The 17,347-nt window shown below is 45.6% G+C and overlaps 1 protein-coding gene across 3 annotated transcripts in view; it reads left to right on the top strand.

Annotated features, from left to right (window-relative positions):
* The window catches only part of CLDN18 (claudin 18), a 30,972-nt gene extending 23,367 nt beyond the window's left edge, over positions 1–7,605 (top strand). The window contains exons 2-6 of one of the 3 annotated variants that reach the window (XM_008072487.1): positions 930–965; positions 999–1,094; positions 1,666–1,783; positions 6,279–6,389; positions 7,320–7,605. In XM_008072487.1, the coding sequence (XP_008070678.1) occupies positions 930–965; positions 999–1,094; positions 1,666–1,783; positions 6,279–6,389; positions 7,320–7,488 (530 nt within the window). In that variant the 3' untranslated portion in view covers positions 7,489–7,605. Of the gene's footprint in view, positions 1–929; positions 1,095–1,665; positions 1,784–6,278; positions 6,390–7,319 lie in introns of all 3 variants that reach the window. The other 2 variants (XM_008072486.1, XM_008072485.1) reach the window with 2 other exon arrangements.
* The last annotated feature ends 9,742 nt before the right edge of the window (positions 7,606–17,347 follow it).

Raw genomic sequence — 17,347 nt, 5'->3', positions numbered from 1 at the left:
ATATATGACAGAATATTACACAGTCAACAGCAAGGACAAAATTATGCACTTCGCTGCAACTTGGACAAACTTAGAGGCTATAATATTGAGTGATATATCACAGAAACAAAGAACCAAGTATCACTCACAAGCAGTCCTTGAACAACTGTCCTAATACTATAAGACAGGGATTGACAATAGTGGGAAACTGCCGGGGAAGGGGACGCACACCTCATCAACAAGGGGACCTGCATAATGAACATTTGTATACCTAACCCTGAATTGTACCCCGCATATTTAAAATTAAAAATAAAAAAGGCCCGATATTGACGTAATAATATTTTTATATACACATGAAACCTATAGCTCATGATGACCTTAGGAGTTCCTTTTGAAAAGGAACAAAAATAGGGTGCCCTTGATTTATCACTTAGTGACCTTGGCTTCATCGTGTGCTACTAATATAAGCGAATACTGGGTTTTCCTAAAGTGGACACACCTACAAGAAACTTTGAGCTCATATGGAAAGGCAAGAGAAGAAAGTATTTGGGTTAGAAGTCATAGCCACATGGCTTTACTAAAAATGCTGTCAATCCTTCAAACTGTTACCTTAGACAAACCATTTTCCCTTTCTGGACTCCAAATGATCAAACTTTAAAATGTGGTATCTGAGATAGATAAAATCTGAGGGTCCTCCCAGTCCCAACCATCCATAATTTTCTCACTCTGTAGCTACCTGCATGCAGGTGCTTCATCATGCAAGAGGTGCATTTTGTATTTCCCACCACTCCACATCCTTTGACAACGGCAAGTCCATGGCTTATGAACTTGCTATTTCTCAGAGACCCAGTGCTGGGTAGCTGTGGTTGCTTTGCTTTATAAACCAGAGCCTGATGAATTGTATTGAAGTGGCCTTACTTGTCTGCTTGTGTCTTGCGCTTGTCCCTCAGCCATGCTGCAGGCAGTGCGAGCCCTAATGATCGTGGGCATCGTCCTGGGTGCCATCGGCCTCCTGGTAGCCATCTTTGCCCTGAAATGCATCCGCATTGGCAGCATGGAGGATTCCGCCAAAGCCAACATGACGCTGACCTCTGGAATCATGTTCATCATTTCAGGTAAACGCAAACCCTAGGGTTCCCACTTCCGAGAATATCAAAGCAGAACTATTCTGGCGGAGGAAGCATGACCCTCCCTACTATCGAACATGGTTCAGAACTATCATGCTGGGATTCAAGATCTGAGTGTGGAGGCCCAATTACACAGACAAGAATGGAGGTCCTTCTCAGTTGCCAACCCAAATCCAGTATAAGAGGTTCTCAACCCTAGGGTAGTCACGTGACTCGATCCCTAAAAGACATTTTCTTGGTACGACTCTAGAAAGTGAGTTTAAGGGAAGATCTCTTGACATCACCAAAGAGCCAGACCCAAGATATTTGGACTGTGGGCCCTGAGTGCCAAGATGCCTGAAAAGTCTCTTCCTGCACACACACCAATCCTTCCACAATTAGTGAGATAAAGATACTAAGCGCCTACCACAAGGTCCAGCACAGAGTGGGAATTCAATAATTGATGCTTGATTTACAGGACTCTGCAGCCTACTCACCCACTATTTGTTTAACCATAAATTGCCCCAGAAATGTGATTCCTTAAAGCTGACTCTGGAGCATTCTTGTTCTTTGCCCGCAGGTCTCTGTGCGATTGCCGGAGTGTCTGTGTTTGCCAACATGCTGGTCACTAACTTCTGGATGTCCACGGCTAACATGTACACCGGAATGGGTGGGATGGTGCAGACTGTTCAGACCAGGTAACCTCCTCATCTGGGTCTCAGCAATCCGTGATGGATATTGTTGTTAGAATCTGATTAAGCACGTGTGCCTAGTGTGACTGTCGGGGCCTGAAATAGCAAAAATTTATCAGAGGCAACCATTCCATATCATAAATCAACAATCTCCCATAAATTCATAAACTTCATTTTCGTGAAATATTCATGGTGATATGACTTGAGGCTGATCTGACATTTGCATTGAAATACAGTGACAGTTCACAGCATTTATCTAACACTCGTACGCCGGCCCCATTGTGGTGGCAATGAAACAGGCACTATTCACCCAGGTGAGTAAATGAACATCACCTTAGATCTCCAGTTCATAACAGGAACCTGGCTTGGAACGGGTAGAAGTTAGAACAGCGATGACCGAGGTGCAGCATAGGTAAGAAAAGTGATGATTTTTCCTGGCACAGCTTCCTCTTTCTCTCATCCATTCGTTCATTCATTCATTCATTCTACAAATGTATTGAGTCCCCACGGTGGACCAGGAAGTGCTCAGAGTGCTGGGGAAACAGACCAAATCCCCGCGCTCATGGAGGGTACAGTCTAGCAGAGGGAGGTAAAATTCCACTACTATTTAGTGTCTGAAGGAGAGTAGACCTTTTAAAAGATGGGAAGACAATACCAATGCCTGTATGCATTCTCGCCACTTCAAAGGGACGCTCTTCATGGTAAGATGCAGCAGCAAATCCCTGAAGAAAGATCTTGCTCTGAGAGAGTAGTATAGGCCGTGTGCCTCAGTGACCTGTCCTCTCTGGAGTGAACGCACGTGGCATTTCTCCAGCCACACCAACATGGGGTACAAACAGAGTGTGGGGGTGTGACAAATCCACTACTCCCTGGCTCCCCGGAACTCCAATCCTCAGTCATGTTTCTGCTTTGTTCCAAGAATGGGAGGGGAATCAGTCTTATAAGCTCCCTCATCCTCCTCCGTGTTCCTCCTTTTGGGTCCAAGTGCAACTTAGAAGGAGGCTGACCAGCACACTATGAATCCCTCATCCTGGGAAGGTTCTCCATCAGGGGCAAGCCAGAGTGGCTGTTTACCCTCCTTAGAAGATCCCAGCCTGGCAGGGTGAGGTGGCTCAAGCCTGTCATTCCAGCACTTTCGGAGGCCAAGGTGAGGGGATCGCCTGAGTCCATGGGTTCGAGAACAGTCTAGGCAAATTGTCGAGACCTCATCTCTACCATAAAGCAAAAAAATAAAAATTAGCCAGGTGTGGTAGTGCACACCTGTAGTTCCGGCTACTTGGAAGGCTGAGGCAGAAGGGTCACCAGAGCCCAGCAGGTCAGCGCTGGGGTTGCCGTGAGTGTGCCACTGCACTCCAGTCTGGGAGACAGAGTAAGATTCCAACTCAAAAAAAGAAGAAGATCCCAAACTGCCTGGAGTGCATGGGTGCCTGGCATCACTGCCTCTCTGCCCAGAGGTGTCACCGATACCCACCTTGCACCGAAGACTGATGTCTGTCTTCACTCTCACACGCTGTCTCCCCAGCACTGGCCCGTGTTCCTTGGTCAGGCAGCTTCAGTTCTGGGTCAAGACCGGATGATTCTGAATGGCCTTCTGGACATCCCCCTTCCCGGGTGGGCAGCTAGCTATCTTTCTCCTTTCTCTCTTCTCGTTTTCTCCCAAGGAGATGAGCTCTGTGCAAGTATTTGCTAAGGAAGGGTAGAGAGGAGGCAGAGACAAGAAAGGAGGGGGAGACAAACAGGGGTGTTAGTTTAGGTGACGGCCCAGCTCAGCGTGACCCTGCACGGCATGAGTTGCCCTTCAGAGCTGCCTCGACTCCAGACTAAAGAGCTGGGCTTTCCCTCCTCGGGGCCAGTCAGTTTCTGTGGGCAAAGTGGCTCTGGTGCTTGCACTGAAGCCAGAATTCCAAGGACAGTCACAAGGGCCAGCAGGTCAAGGCAAGAGAGACACAAAAACAGGAAATGGGTCAGAGCACCAATTAGTGCCCGCCGTAGGAAGACGTCATACCATGCACACACAGATCTGTATTTCTAGCTTTGGGTAAAAAAAAAATCAGAAGACAAGGCAGCACCAGGTTCTCATTCTCACACGGCCCCATCCCTGCAGCTGGGAGGAAGCCGCCCTTCCAGCGAGGAGACACACACTAGTTTGCCACGGTCCTAACCGCTCTCCAATGGCCCGATTCTGATGCCGTGTGTCATCATGCGTATGGGTTTTTTCCTCCATATATTAAAGCTGAGAAATTGAAGTGTGTTCTCCTATCTAGTTCACCTCTCTCATCTGAGTTTCTTGCCTGTGCCAAGTATTTAGGTTTGCTAACCTTGACTCAGAGTGTCCAGGTTGAGGAAGGGGACCTTGTTTCTCACGCATAAAAGATTGCAGAGCTTAACAGCTAACAAAGACAGCTTTAAGAGCAGAGTGACTTGAATTTGCATCCTGACAATGCCATGTCCTTCCTAGGTCTTTGGATAAGTTAGTTAACTTTTCTGAGCCCCCATATCCTCATCTATAAAGTGGTCACTGTGATAAAATACTTTACATCTTACTTTGGAAAACTTTAAAATATGATCACAGTGACTCTTGGGAGAATTAAATGAGACAGTGGTAAACAGTGTCTATCACAGTATCAGTAAAAGCTCAGTAAGTGATAGTGATTGCGGCTGTCATCATTAACATTATGAAATCATTCAACCATCTCTAGGGATATCGAGGACAGGGACCCTGTGTCAGATCAGAGGGACAAGGGCTGCCCCCAGGAGAATCATCACCTGGGGGTTCACTGGAGGTGTTGCAGGGTGTGTCCTGCTGTCCATCCCACACTGGGTAGGATGAGAAGAAGAGCAGGGTTCTTCTTTTCAAGGCGGCAGCCCTCAAACCAAATATATATTTTCCTAGTCCAAAGAGATACAAACAGCCTGCAGGTAAATTTTCTCCCAGAACTTTTTCAAGGGCCGAGCTCAGCCAACCAGGGTTACACCACTTATCATTCTTGGGCACGAGGCTTATATTGTTGATTTTAATCCTGCTAAAAGGGGTGCAGGTTTTTTGTTTTGTTTGTTTTTTTTTGAGTAGGAGTCTCACTCCGTTGCCCAGACTGGAGTGCAGTGGCCGCTCCCGGTCACCGCAGCCTCGACCTGCTGGGCTCTGGCCATCCTTCCACCTCAGCCTTCCAAGTAGCTGGAACTACAGGCGCACACTACCACGCCTGGCTCATTTTTGATTTATTGTAGAGATGAGGTCTCGCCAAGTTGCCCAGGTGGGTCTCGAATCTGCGGGCTCGGGCAATCCACTCACCTCAGTTTCCCAAAGTGTGGGATTATAGGCTGAGCCACTGAACCCGGCTGGGTGCAACTTTTAATCACATCTAAAGTATTGTATTTGCTTAGATTGCAGACGTTCTGTCTTCCTACTGCGGGCATTATGTTCTTAGTTTGTATAGCAGATTTTAAGTATATCAGCAATGCATGGTATTCTACAGTCACCATGGCTCCAAGGGAGGCACCTCCATGCTAAGCCCTCCTTTTCTGCAGGGCTCTTGGAGATGGGGGTCAAGTTCCCGGCTGACATCGAAATACCCACGGACATCCTTGGTTTCCTCGGGAAACTCTGCAGGTCAGGAAGCCAAGGATGTCCGTGGGTATTTCGATGCCAGCTGGGAACTTGACCTCCAACTCCAAGAGCCCTAGCAGTTTTCAGTCACTGAGGATTTGGGGATATCTCTCCGCCATCCAAAAATGTCTGTTTGGAATCACAGTGATTTCATTATTGGGAGATTTTGCTCTCAATCCTGCTCTGATGTCGTTGGGTCCCAGTGGAGGCAGCCCTCCCAGGGGAAGGGCACCAGCTTCAGGGTCAAACCACCTCAAGTGAGAATTCTGGTGTGGGCTGCACCGGAAGCACCATGAAGGCATTGTCTCTGTTTATCTTGTTCACCCCCTACGTCTCAGCGTCAGGGAGGAGCCCAATAAATATTTGCTGAACACAGGAGCAAACAAACAAAAGAAAGGATGAATGGTCACTTCGACCGAGTTCTTTCTTAAGCTACTATTCCTACCCACATGGATGGTCGCAAAAGTTACTTCATACGATGATTGCTTCTTGGTCCAAAGTAAGGACTCAAGGAATTAAAATTCCTTTAGAAATAATAACTGGAGGCTGATTTTATATCTCTCAAATTTCTCTTAACAAAGCTTCAAGACACTTGAAGAGAGGGTGGGGGGGTTCCTGAGATGTTTCACGGAGACCAGATTTGGAATTTCATGCCTGAGTGCCGCTAGGGGCCCAAGGATTCCCCTACAGTTCTACTGACTCACTTGGGTCCCAACCCCATTCTCCAGGGTACCTGATCAGTTGGCTGTGACCCAAACAGTGTGCGTCCAGGGGCCGTGGAAAAGGATGAATGTAGACTCTAGAAACGGGGACAGAGAGCACAGGCATGGTCAGGTGCGGTGGGCGGAGCCTGGAGAGTCGAGTCCCATTCTCAGCCACCGTCTCCCCACCCAGGTACACCTTCGGCGCAGCTCTGTTCGTGGGCTGGGTGGCCGGAGGCCTCACGCTCATCGGGGGTGTGATGATGTGCATCGCCTGCCGCGGCCTGGCACCCGAGGAAGCCAAGTGAGTCATCCCACGCCAGTGCGGGCAGGTGCTTCGTTTGTTTGGAGTCCACGCTGATGTGTGTAACTTGCAACCAGTACTATGAGTCTGGGCATACGGAAGAAATGTATTGACCAAAGGATTATTGAACTTTGTCTTTTATGGGGAACCTAAGGAACATAACAGGGATGTCTCAGCCCAGTCCTATTCCCACGTGATCCAATTTGAAGGGAAAAGCCATCCCCTCCAGGTTCTTTGAGCGCCTGTAGACTGTCACTCAGGGATTCTCAGCTGGGGCGATTCTCCCCAGGGGATATTTGGCAAGATCTGAAGATTCCTTTAATTGTTACAATTGGGAGGGGAGACTAGTGATACTGGCATGCCGTGGGTAGAGGCCAGGGATGCCTGCTGAATATCCCGTAGTGCACAGAGCTGTCCCATAACAAGGAAGTATCCATTCCCAAATGTCAACCATACTGCTGCGGAGAAGCCCTGCGGCAACTCACACACAGAACCGGAGTCAAAAGTGCTAGAGTCCAGTGTGATTCTCCTGCCGACTGGCCCTGTGGCCTCCAGCAGGTCATTTGCCTTTTCTGGACCTCTGCTGCCTCATCAAGGAAATGGGCAGATTAGAAGAGACGGGCTGCCCATAGGTATCCCCTGGCTCACAGCTTTATATTTATTGTTTCACAGAGGAAACTCACTAGCCATTATCAGCTCAACAAATCTCTAACACAACGCAAGAAATTCTGCTCCCCTGCAGAAGCAGAAAAACCAGGGTCTCCAAAACGAGGGTGACAAACCACACCAGTTTGCCCAGGACACTGGGCTTCCAAGGACACCGGACTTCCAGTTCTAAACTGAAGACAGTCCAGGGTAAATGGACCAATTGCCCAATTGGTCCTCCTGCCAAAGACATCTGCACTCATGGAATGTTTCTTTTTCTTTCAGCTACAAGGCTGTGTCCTATCACGCCTCGGGCCACAATGTTGCCTACAGGCCTGGAGGCTTCAAGACCAGCACTGGCCTGGGGTCCAACATGAAAAAGAAGATATACGATGGGGGCGCCCGCGCAGAGGACGAGGTCCAATCTCATCCTTCCAAGTACGACTATGTATAACGCGCCAAGACCCCTCGGCATGGGCAGAAGACACCTCCCAAAGAGAGCTCACTCAGGAAACAAGGAGATTCCACCTCGATTCCTTACTGCTTTTGACTCACAATCGGAAGTTAGAAAAGCCTTGATTTGATCTTTGTCCCTAAATATTCCATTGCAAAACAACTGAGTTATCACTTACGAATTAGAAGCTGTAGCTCACATTTTCAATTCTGTATTTCTTTTTTTCGAAAAATGGCTTTCGAATCTGATGACAGAATGAGGTTGGAATGGCTGTCTGACACTTCGATGACTTAGATGGACTCATCCTCCTTCTATTCAATATCCCAATTGGTGATCTGTTTCCCAGCCTGTCCCCAAGAAAAGATTTGAAAGGAAAAGAAAGAGAACACATCAAAAGACTTCATTTTCTGCTCTCTGGCTTTTGCCTTTTGCCTTTTCACCCCTAACTTGGCTACTAATAACATTAATTGAAGAAGAGGTGATAGGGGAAAGACATTTATAATCTCTCAGTCCATTATCTGAGTTTTCTTACACTTTAATCTTAAAAGTTTCTGGGCCAAAGTGTTTATCAGTTTGAGGAAAACAAGACTTTCTGCGACTTTCACGTCTGTTAATTCCAGCAAGACCATCCCAGGGGTTTTCTGAGCTCTCCACCAGCAACCTCCTTCCGTCACAGGTCAGAAATTGTCCCTAGAGGAATGAGAAAAAGGTTTTTTATGTAATCTAAGTCGTAAATATAGTTAGAATAAGTCATGTACTAGTAAACTCATATATTCTCTCTGTGAATTAGCCTCACCCCTGCACAAAGATAGAAGAAAATGAAAAAATAATTGCTTTAATGCTACCTATACTGTATTTTGAATAGTCCCACTTAGGTGCAAATTTCCTGAAAAGCTCACCGATCCTAATTCTTGCCCTTTGAGGTCTCCAGGCTAATTATGGCACATGGTAATAAGATGTAAACATGTAAAAAATAAAAAAAAAAAAGGAATGGAGCACAGCAAGTACTAAGGAGTGAGAAAAATAAAATGGTGAGCCTGAATGTGATGTGATGTTTTCAAGTGACACACATCCACACTCGCATGGCTACAAGCCACTCCAGATGACAATCGCACTTCCGCGGCAGTATGGTCTTTTTTGTTTTATTTTGTTTAGAGATGAGGTCTCACCATGTTGCCCAGGCTGGCCTCAAGCTTCTGGGCTTAAGCAATCCTCCTGTCTCAGTCTTCCAAGTAGTTGTGACTACAGACTGGTTTATAATCAGTTTTATTACTCTGTTCCTTTCATTAAATTCCCCCTAGAGTGGCTGAACTGTTAACTGTTCAGGTAGAACTTAAAGCTCTTTGCAGCCACACATGTTTCCTATGCTTACATCATTGCCCTTTTAAGCAGAAAAACCAACCTCTGTTTTCCAGGAAGCCAGAATTCCATTCTAGCACCAAACCCAGATAAGGCCCCCTGGGAAACTGAGTTAGGACAGTCTCTAAAAACTACCAAATCCCAGAGCAACATTGGTGCTGAGGAAACCTGGCCATTGGATTATCACTGGAGCGTGGGGAGTCCTTATAGCAACAATGCATATAAAAGTGGCCTTCAAGAAGACTGGTGAATACTTATGGGGTCTCTAAGCTGGAATGACTGTGTCTGGGAAAAGACCAGATCATGTCTAAACAGTCAGGAGGCATGTTCACTAAAACAAGAGAAGTAAGCTCAGAGACCCTTCTCACGGAGACAGCAGTGGTTTCAGGCCAAATCAGAGAGGGCATTCATGGAACTCCCTGCCCAAGATGGCGTAAAGGATGAACCAACAAGCCCAATACAGAAAAAAATAAAAGAAGGAGGAGAAAGAATGAGCTATCTACAGGGTCTAGGGCATGGAGGTTGTTAGGAGTTCTCAGGATTTGAGCTGAAGGTCATCCATTTGAGTTGAAGGCCATGGAGCACAATGGTCTCTCCCTCCGAACCGCAGAAGGTACCTGGGCAGATCTGAGGAATGAGAAGGGTGGCTCAGGCACCTTTTTAATGAGCACATCCTCCATGCAACACTTCATTGTTTGAAAGTCTTCAAATCGTTAGACCCAGACCATGCTTTGTAATTGTGTTGTCGTTGCTGTCTCATTGTATATGCATTGAGTGTTGACCTGCGTGTTTTGTTACTTAAATATTAAAGACACTGTTTATCTTACAGTTGGATAGGTTTTGCTCGTTCTTCTACGTTTTGGGAAGCGGAGGTGGGAGGGCCCATCACCTCAAAGCTGCATACATCTTCCTGGGAGTGTTCCTACTTTCGGAATCTACGTCTGCTCAGCAGCAGCTCAGCTATCTGGAAGCCAACTGGGTGTGGGTCCAGCCCGGTTAGTAGTTTCTGCAAGTTGGGAAGCCTGAACAAAGGGGAGTTTCCAGAGCTACCAGGGGTGCAGCTTGGGGTCCAGGAACCAAGTTCACCCTTTTTGACCCTGAGTGCACCAAACTGAAGTCTCTAGTCATTGGCCTGTCTGTGGGCCGTAAAACAAGAGCGCCAAGGAATGCCAAGGATTGGGCCGACCAGTTCAATAAGCTGTAGGGAGGCTGAATCTGACCCTGGAAACAGTATAGGCTGTAGAGTTGGAACAACCAACCTCAAATCCAGGTCATACCACTTCCCAGCTATGCTAGCTTGAGCCAAGCCTTCCACCTTTTTGAGTCTCGGGTTCCTTCTATATAATAAGGGTAATAAGGAGAGCAGAACAGTGAAAGTAAAGCACCTACTTAAGTGACAGACACCCAACTCACACACTTTAGGACAAACAGGGCTTGGGCTCATGTGACTGAGATATCTCAGGCCAGGGATGGCTTCATACACAGCTGGATCAAGGAACATATTAAGAGTCTATCTTTCTCTGTCCATATCTCAGTGCTGCTTTTCTCTCTGTTGGGTTGCTTCTCAAGAAGATTGTTCCACAACAGTCTGGCCCATTCCTATTTCTAGGCATAAAGCTATGCTCCAGCTAGGAATCTTAGCCAAAAGGAGGCATCTCTTTTCTGGTATCTGTAGGAGAGAAAACCCTGATAAAATTCATCATACTATTTGAGTCATGTACCCATCCCTAAGCCTCTTCCTATAGCCAGAGCAGTGGTGTCTAGCTTGGAGAATCCTCTGTCTCCCAGTCAAAACATGGAGATTTGTCATATGCCACCAACACTGTATTCTAAGGACCCAGAGTCCTTAGAAATATCAGGCAGACTCATTGCTTTGCCTCATTTTTTCCTCCTTTGGTTGAACCTGAACTCCAAGAAAAGCTTCCAAGAAATGACTTCTGAGCTTCTCAGATCCCTGTTACCAAAGAGTATACAGTACAGAAAGGGAGACTCTCAGAGGTCACTCTGGTTCTCAAAGAAAATTGATTATTAAAACCTAAATATTTTTTTTAAAACCCACTTTAAATTATTTTTTAAATAGATAAGGTTACAGACATGATTAATAGAACGCTGTCCTCAGTTATATCATTTTGAGCTTTTCAAACTTATATTTGCTAAAATTTAGGATCATTACGAAGATTCCCCATGCAAAGACAGAAATGGAGGAATCAAGTCATGAGCACATGCTCAAAATATGACTCACGACTGTAACCCATAAAAATCCCCGGGGGTTCCCAGTAGCTAACTGTTAAGGGTTGTTTCACTTTTGTCTACCTAGGATACAAAAACAAAGGGTTTAACCAATCTTTTCATGGGATGTCCAATTATTCTCCTTTTTTTCTTGGGTCGTATCCAGGCCTCTCCTGCCTCCGCAGTACATTAGACAGGGTTGACCACTACAATGCCTGCAATTTTTGCCAAAATGCCTGGCATCTTAGAGTTAATGTGTTCTGCTAGAGAGAGCACCGGACTTGGAATCAAAACCTGGATTTGTAGTTCTGACTCCATTGTCAGCCAATTATGTGAACATGCAGGGCCAACCACAATGATTCACTACCATGATTTCATTATGTTATGTTTTAATTGAGTTCTCCTGATGATAGTACTGTGCTTAGTGCTTTATATACTTTATCTCTAACCCTCCAACAACTCTGATCTCACCCCACTGATCTACAATAAACCCAAAGCTCCTAAATACTCAAGGATCAACACACACACACACACACACACACACACACACACACAATGATCCTCCTCATCAGAAACCATCATTTCTTTAACTTTTTTATTCTTAAGCATTTGCATGTGCCTCAGAATTGCTATTGAAAAATTCCACTCCTACCAGGTAAACCAGGCTGATTTGTTACATTTCCCAATCCCCAGTTAGAAAGGAAACAGGGCATTCACTTCGTAATAACCCAGACAAATGTGAAATGAGTTTGTGAAGTGTTAAGAGTTGAGGATAAGCTGACAGATTCCTTGTAGTTCAAAATGTAATGTAGGATACTGTGTCGTAAAGATGAAACATCACTAAAATGCTTTAAATGCATCCATATTTTATTCCAGTGCAAGTGTCTTTCGTTTAGATAACAAAAAAGTGATCGATTAGTAATGAGTTTTAGTGTACATACCACCACAATACTCAGTACTAAAGACAGCTGCTACCTAATAACCAAATAAGATGAAATCTCTTAGCCAATCCTGCTACAGGGAGTTGCCAAAAGAAATTATGAACTTCTTCCTTAGAGAAAACTCAGGGGGAGTTGGGTGCTCCTTAGAGACCAAGGGCATTCAAGTTTCTTCCATAGAAAACATTATATTTATTATTATATATTAAAACATTACATATATTGCTATATATAACTTAGACTTTTAAGGAAATGTAAAGGTAATGTTATATCTAATATGAAAGAAGGCTGAAAATATTTGTCCTTTGGCCAGGCACAGTGGCTTACGCTTGTAATCCCAGCACTTTGGGAGGCTGAGGCAGGAAGATTGCTTGAGCCCAGGAGTTCAAGATCAGCATGGGCAACATAGTGAGATCTCATTTCAACAAAAAATCAAAACATTAGCGGGGGCAGTGGCATGCATCTGTAGCCCCAGCTGCTCAGGGAGTTGAGGCAGAAAGACCACCTGAGCTCAGAAAGTTGAACCTGTGGTGAGCCGTGATTGCGCCACGGCAGTCTTGCCTTGGCCACAGAAGGAGACCCCAACTTTTAAAAAAAAAGTCCTTTAATTTAGCAACTGTCCTTCTTCGAATTCCTTCTAAGGAAATAATCATAAACGCATGCATCCAAAGATATATATCAATTGTTTAAAATAATACAACTGGACTAACCTAAAAATCTAGCTAGAGAAAGAAAGATCCAGAGCGAACTCTCGGGCCTCAAACCTTCATCACCTGCAACTCCACAGAGCTGCATCTGATCAAGAAGGGACTCAGTGTGAGCTATGCTCGGAATAGCTTATCCCCAAGGAAGACTTTTGGGGACCTCAATGAATTTTTCCAGGTTTCTGAAAGAGCATTTCAATCTCAATCAGTGTATAATTATAATGTTTTTTGATATAATTAAACTCTTGTACAGTCGTTAAAATTATTAATATTTTTTCTAATATTACTTTTACTAAATAGTGCATTGAAAAATGCCCCAGAGGAGGCAGGATTGGCAGTCATGGGAATCTCAACAAGTGTACCTGCATAATGCACATTTGTATACCTAACCCTGCATTGTATCCCACATCTTCAAAATAAAAACATTAAAAGTTTTTAAATAAGAAAAATGCACCAGAAAGAAATATATTCTCAATTTTTTAAAAGCGTTTGCTTCTAGACAGAGTTCTAATGATACCTTTCCTTTTTATTTATACTTCAAAGTGTTTTTCAAAGTTTTTCCAATGAGAATATCTTTATTTCATGTCTAGAAAAAAATAAACTATAAAATGAAGGGAGAATCAAAATATAGAAAATAAGACTTAGACATGAAGTCCACAAGGCAGGTACAATCTGTTACCTGGAGACCCGACCATCTCAGGCAGCTTATCAGAGTTAAGCTGCTAAGTCATGGCTGAGTTGAGCTCTCTGTTTATTCTGAATCAATCAAATGAAATGGTCATGATCCCAGAAACTGACCTCGCCCTGTATTGTTTTAGTTTTATTTCCCCTTTAGAGACTTTTTAGCAACTGGCAATCATTTCTTCGTTTGATTACCTCTGCTCACCTCTAAAGATGAGACAGTACTAGCCCACAGCCCTGCCGTGGACAAGGACCAGAAGGAAGAAAGGATGTGCTTGGGGACCTTGTATGGGCATGTCAAGGGAGACAGAACAAGGCCAGGAGTCCATTCCCAGGTTAGCCTCTTGCTTGCTTCGCAAGGCCACACTTCCACTGGCCACTTCTCACTTCCACTGGCCTTTCCCGTTTCCAATACCTTTTCTTGGCAAAGAAGACCAACCAGAAGCAGCAAGGGGACTTGCTCCAGGGTGGGCAGTCTATTTTTGGCAGGTGGCCTAGGCCAACCAGGTCCACCTGTATGAGGAAAGATCCAGAGCGAACTCTCGGGCCTCCAACCTTCATCACCTGCAACTCCACAGAGCTGCATCTGATCCAGAAGGGACTCGGTGTGAGCTATGCTCGGAATAGCTTATCCCCAAGGAAGACTTTTGGGGACCTCAATGAGTTTTTCCAGGTTTCTGAAAGAGCACTTCAATCTCAATCAGTGTGTTACGATTAGACTCTACTCGGAGATTAGTCAGACAACAGGCAGAATTCAGCAGCTTTTTTAAAAAATCAGACATAGCAAAGCTTCAGAAACCCAGGGGGTCCTAGTTCATTTCTGTTACTTAGAAAGCCGGAAACTGGCTAAATTATAGAGAGACAAGATTTATTCCTCATATAGTCCTACAGGCTGGGAAGTCCAAGGTCAAGGCTCTCTCTGGTGAGGGCCCTCTTGCTGGTAGGGACTCAGAGTCGAAGGTAGCACAGGGCATCACATGGAGGGGGGTTGAGCACGCTAGCTCATGTCCCTCTCTTCCTCTTCTGAGGAAGCCACCTGTCCCGCCCCCATGAAAGCCCACGAATCCACTCATCATTCTAAAGGTGGCACCCTCACGACCCCATCACCCCTGACAGCCCCACCTCTCATTACTGCCACATTGGGGATTGTGTCTCAACACACGTTTGGGAGGAGATATTCCAGACACTCAAACCATAATGCCCTGGCTTTCATAAAAATGAGCTAAACAAAACAGACCACCTCTCCTTGAAGAGACACTGGAAATAGAGAGAAAAGCATTGATGACAGAAATGAAGGATATGAAAAGTCACTCTAAGCCTGTAAAAAATATCGATAATTATTTGCATTAACCTTGCTATTATTATCATTCATTGAAGATGTATGAGGTCCCAAACGGTTCCAGGCCCTTTTTGGACACTATCTCCAGTGCTCAAAATGACCCCCCTGAGACAGGTTTTATTTTCCTCATCCACAGATGAGGAAATCAAGGATCAGAGAGGTTAAGAATCTTGCCCAAGTAGGGTGACCAATTGTCCCAGTTTGTCCAGGAGTGCCCTGTGCTGAGCACTTAAAGTCCCGTGTTACAGAAAAATCTCTCATCCCCAAACCAACCATGACAGCTATGCCAAGGATACATACATAGTTAATAAATAATAATGCTTGAATTCCAACCAGGGTTTGTCTGGTGCCATATATGATAGTCTATATATTCAGCTAGGCCAGGGGAAATCTCATTAGACGGGCAAAGTGAATTTATTCATACAGAAAAAGAACGGAAGAAAGCAAGGAAGGGTGGGAGACAAAGAGGAAGAAGAAAAAAATAAACGGAAGAAAGGAAAGAAGGAACTCCTATAAATCTACCCCAAAGAAAACAAATTGCCAACGAAACCCAGAAGCATAATACTGAAAACCATTTGCTGCAAACTTTCAACTTTTAATTCTCAAATTTTAAAAGCTGCTGAGTATTGTGAATCAGGCACAGGCAGATGGTGGGGATGGGGGAGAATGTCGTGTTACCTGTTCCCCTGAGGTGACAGGCTCAGACTCTGAAAAACTCTCAGTGTACTCTGCGGCATGTGTGTACTCTGAAGGGCCTCCAGGCTAACAGGGACCGGGACATATTGCCACCCAGAAGGGAAGGAAAGGCCTACCACCCCCGAAACTGCAAGTCACTCAAATTTGACTGAGGTTGGGTTTGGGCCAGAGCTCATCTCATCTCAGCGGCTACCGGAGGTGAGAGCTTCCCCATCAGCGTCTGAGATCTGACTCAGTTCTACCAGCACAGAGAGGCGTCCCACTCCCTGACTGTCTCAGGTGGAGCCAGAGGTGACCTGCCCTCTGGTTTCAGGTTTGGGACCTGTCCAGGCTGTCCATGTTATCAAACTGCCACCCTTAGCCCTTGTTGACAAGAAAAAGCTTATTTATTTTGTGCAACAGGCCAACTTGAATCTCCCCAAAGAATTTTTTGAAAGGTAAAATGTCAAACATATTAAGCACGTAGGACTTTGCCGCCCATGCTTACGGCCCAGAGGAGGGAGGTTGCCATGGCAATGCCTCTGGTGAGGAGGTTGAAGTCTGGCTGAAGAAAGAATTAAACAGCACAACAGGGCAGAGGCTGCTCCACCAGGCAGCAAGCCCCTTGTGATGCTGGAAGTACTTGCCCAAGTGTTTGCGGTTACGTCATAATCGAGAGAGAGCGAGAGAAACCAAAATGCCCAACGGCAGAAAACATGTTGGAGATGGAGCAGGAATCAGAATGTAGGTGGAGATATTTTGAAAGTCAACAGCAAGCCGGGCTTGGTGGCTCAGCCTGTAATCCCAGCGCTTTCGGAGGCCAAGGCGAGTGGATTGCCTGAACCCGCGGGTTCGAGACCCGCCTGGGCAACTTGGCGAGACCTCATCTCTACAATAAATCAAAACATTAGCCGGGCGTGGTAGCGCGCACCTGTAGTTCCAGCTACTCGGAAGGCTGAGGCGGAGGGATCGCCGGAGCCCAGCAGGGCGAGGCTGCGGTGGCCGGGAGCGGCCGTTGCACTCTGGTCTGGGTGCTAGAGTGAGACTCCAACTCACAAAAAAAGAAAGTCAACAGCGAATACATGTGACTGTGTCTCTTTCTAAGGGCTGGCAGAACCCTCCCACCTGAAGCTTTTGTGCAGTCAGACCCGTCCCCGGCCACCTGCAGAAGGTCACAGCCAGTGGGGCAGAGAGAACCCAATAAGGAGTTCACTGGAGAACTGGCCTCAAATAATCCTCAAGGCCTCTTTGATAACCCATACCAAGACTGCCCGCTCATTCTCTGTACCTGGTTGTCCCTCTCTTCGGAACCTGCCCAGAGGAAATCGTTCTCACACTCTCTCTGGGCTGTGGACACAAGAAGTCCAGTGCAGGACTGTTTTTGACACGGTTAAACGCGTGGGGGGCTGTAAATACAAGAAAACTTACTTTTAATAGCAGGAGAGGAGTTAAACTATGGAACAGTAGCATAATGACAAATAATGCAGGCAATGAAACTGATGCTTAAGACATCTTCACACTAGATGGAGAAGTGATCACCCTTTTTACATGAAAATGTTAAACATATCACTGTAAATACAACATGATTTGAATCATGGGGGAAACAAAAGTAACTGTAAGGAAATGCATCAAACTATTAACAGTTTTAATCTTTAAGTGTGGAGACTGGGGTGAGTTTACTTTCTCCCGTTCTGTTTTTCTAAGTTTTCTATAATGGGCATGTAACATTTATGTTTGCAATGACAATGAACCTTTTTTTTTTTTTGAGTTGAAGTCTCACGCTGTTACCCAGACTGAGTGCAGTGGCATACTCTCAGCCACCACAGCCTCCACTTGCTGGGCTCCAACGATCCTTCTGCGTCAGCCTTCCAAGTAGCCGGAACTACAGGCGCGCACTACCACACCCGGCTAATTTTTTGATTTATTGTAGAGAC

Source organism: Carlito syrichta, unplaced genomic scaffold (genome assembly GCF_000164805.1).
Source record: "Carlito syrichta isolate Samal-C Ts95f unplaced genomic scaffold, Tarsius_syrichta-2.0.1 Scaffold315260, whole genome shotgun sequence".
Classification (NCBI taxonomy): domain Eukaryota; kingdom Metazoa; phylum Chordata; class Mammalia; order Primates; family Tarsiidae; genus Carlito; species Carlito syrichta.
The sequence above is the reverse complement of the archived record's forward strand: the minus strand, read 5'-3'. Positions and strand labels throughout refer to the sequence as shown.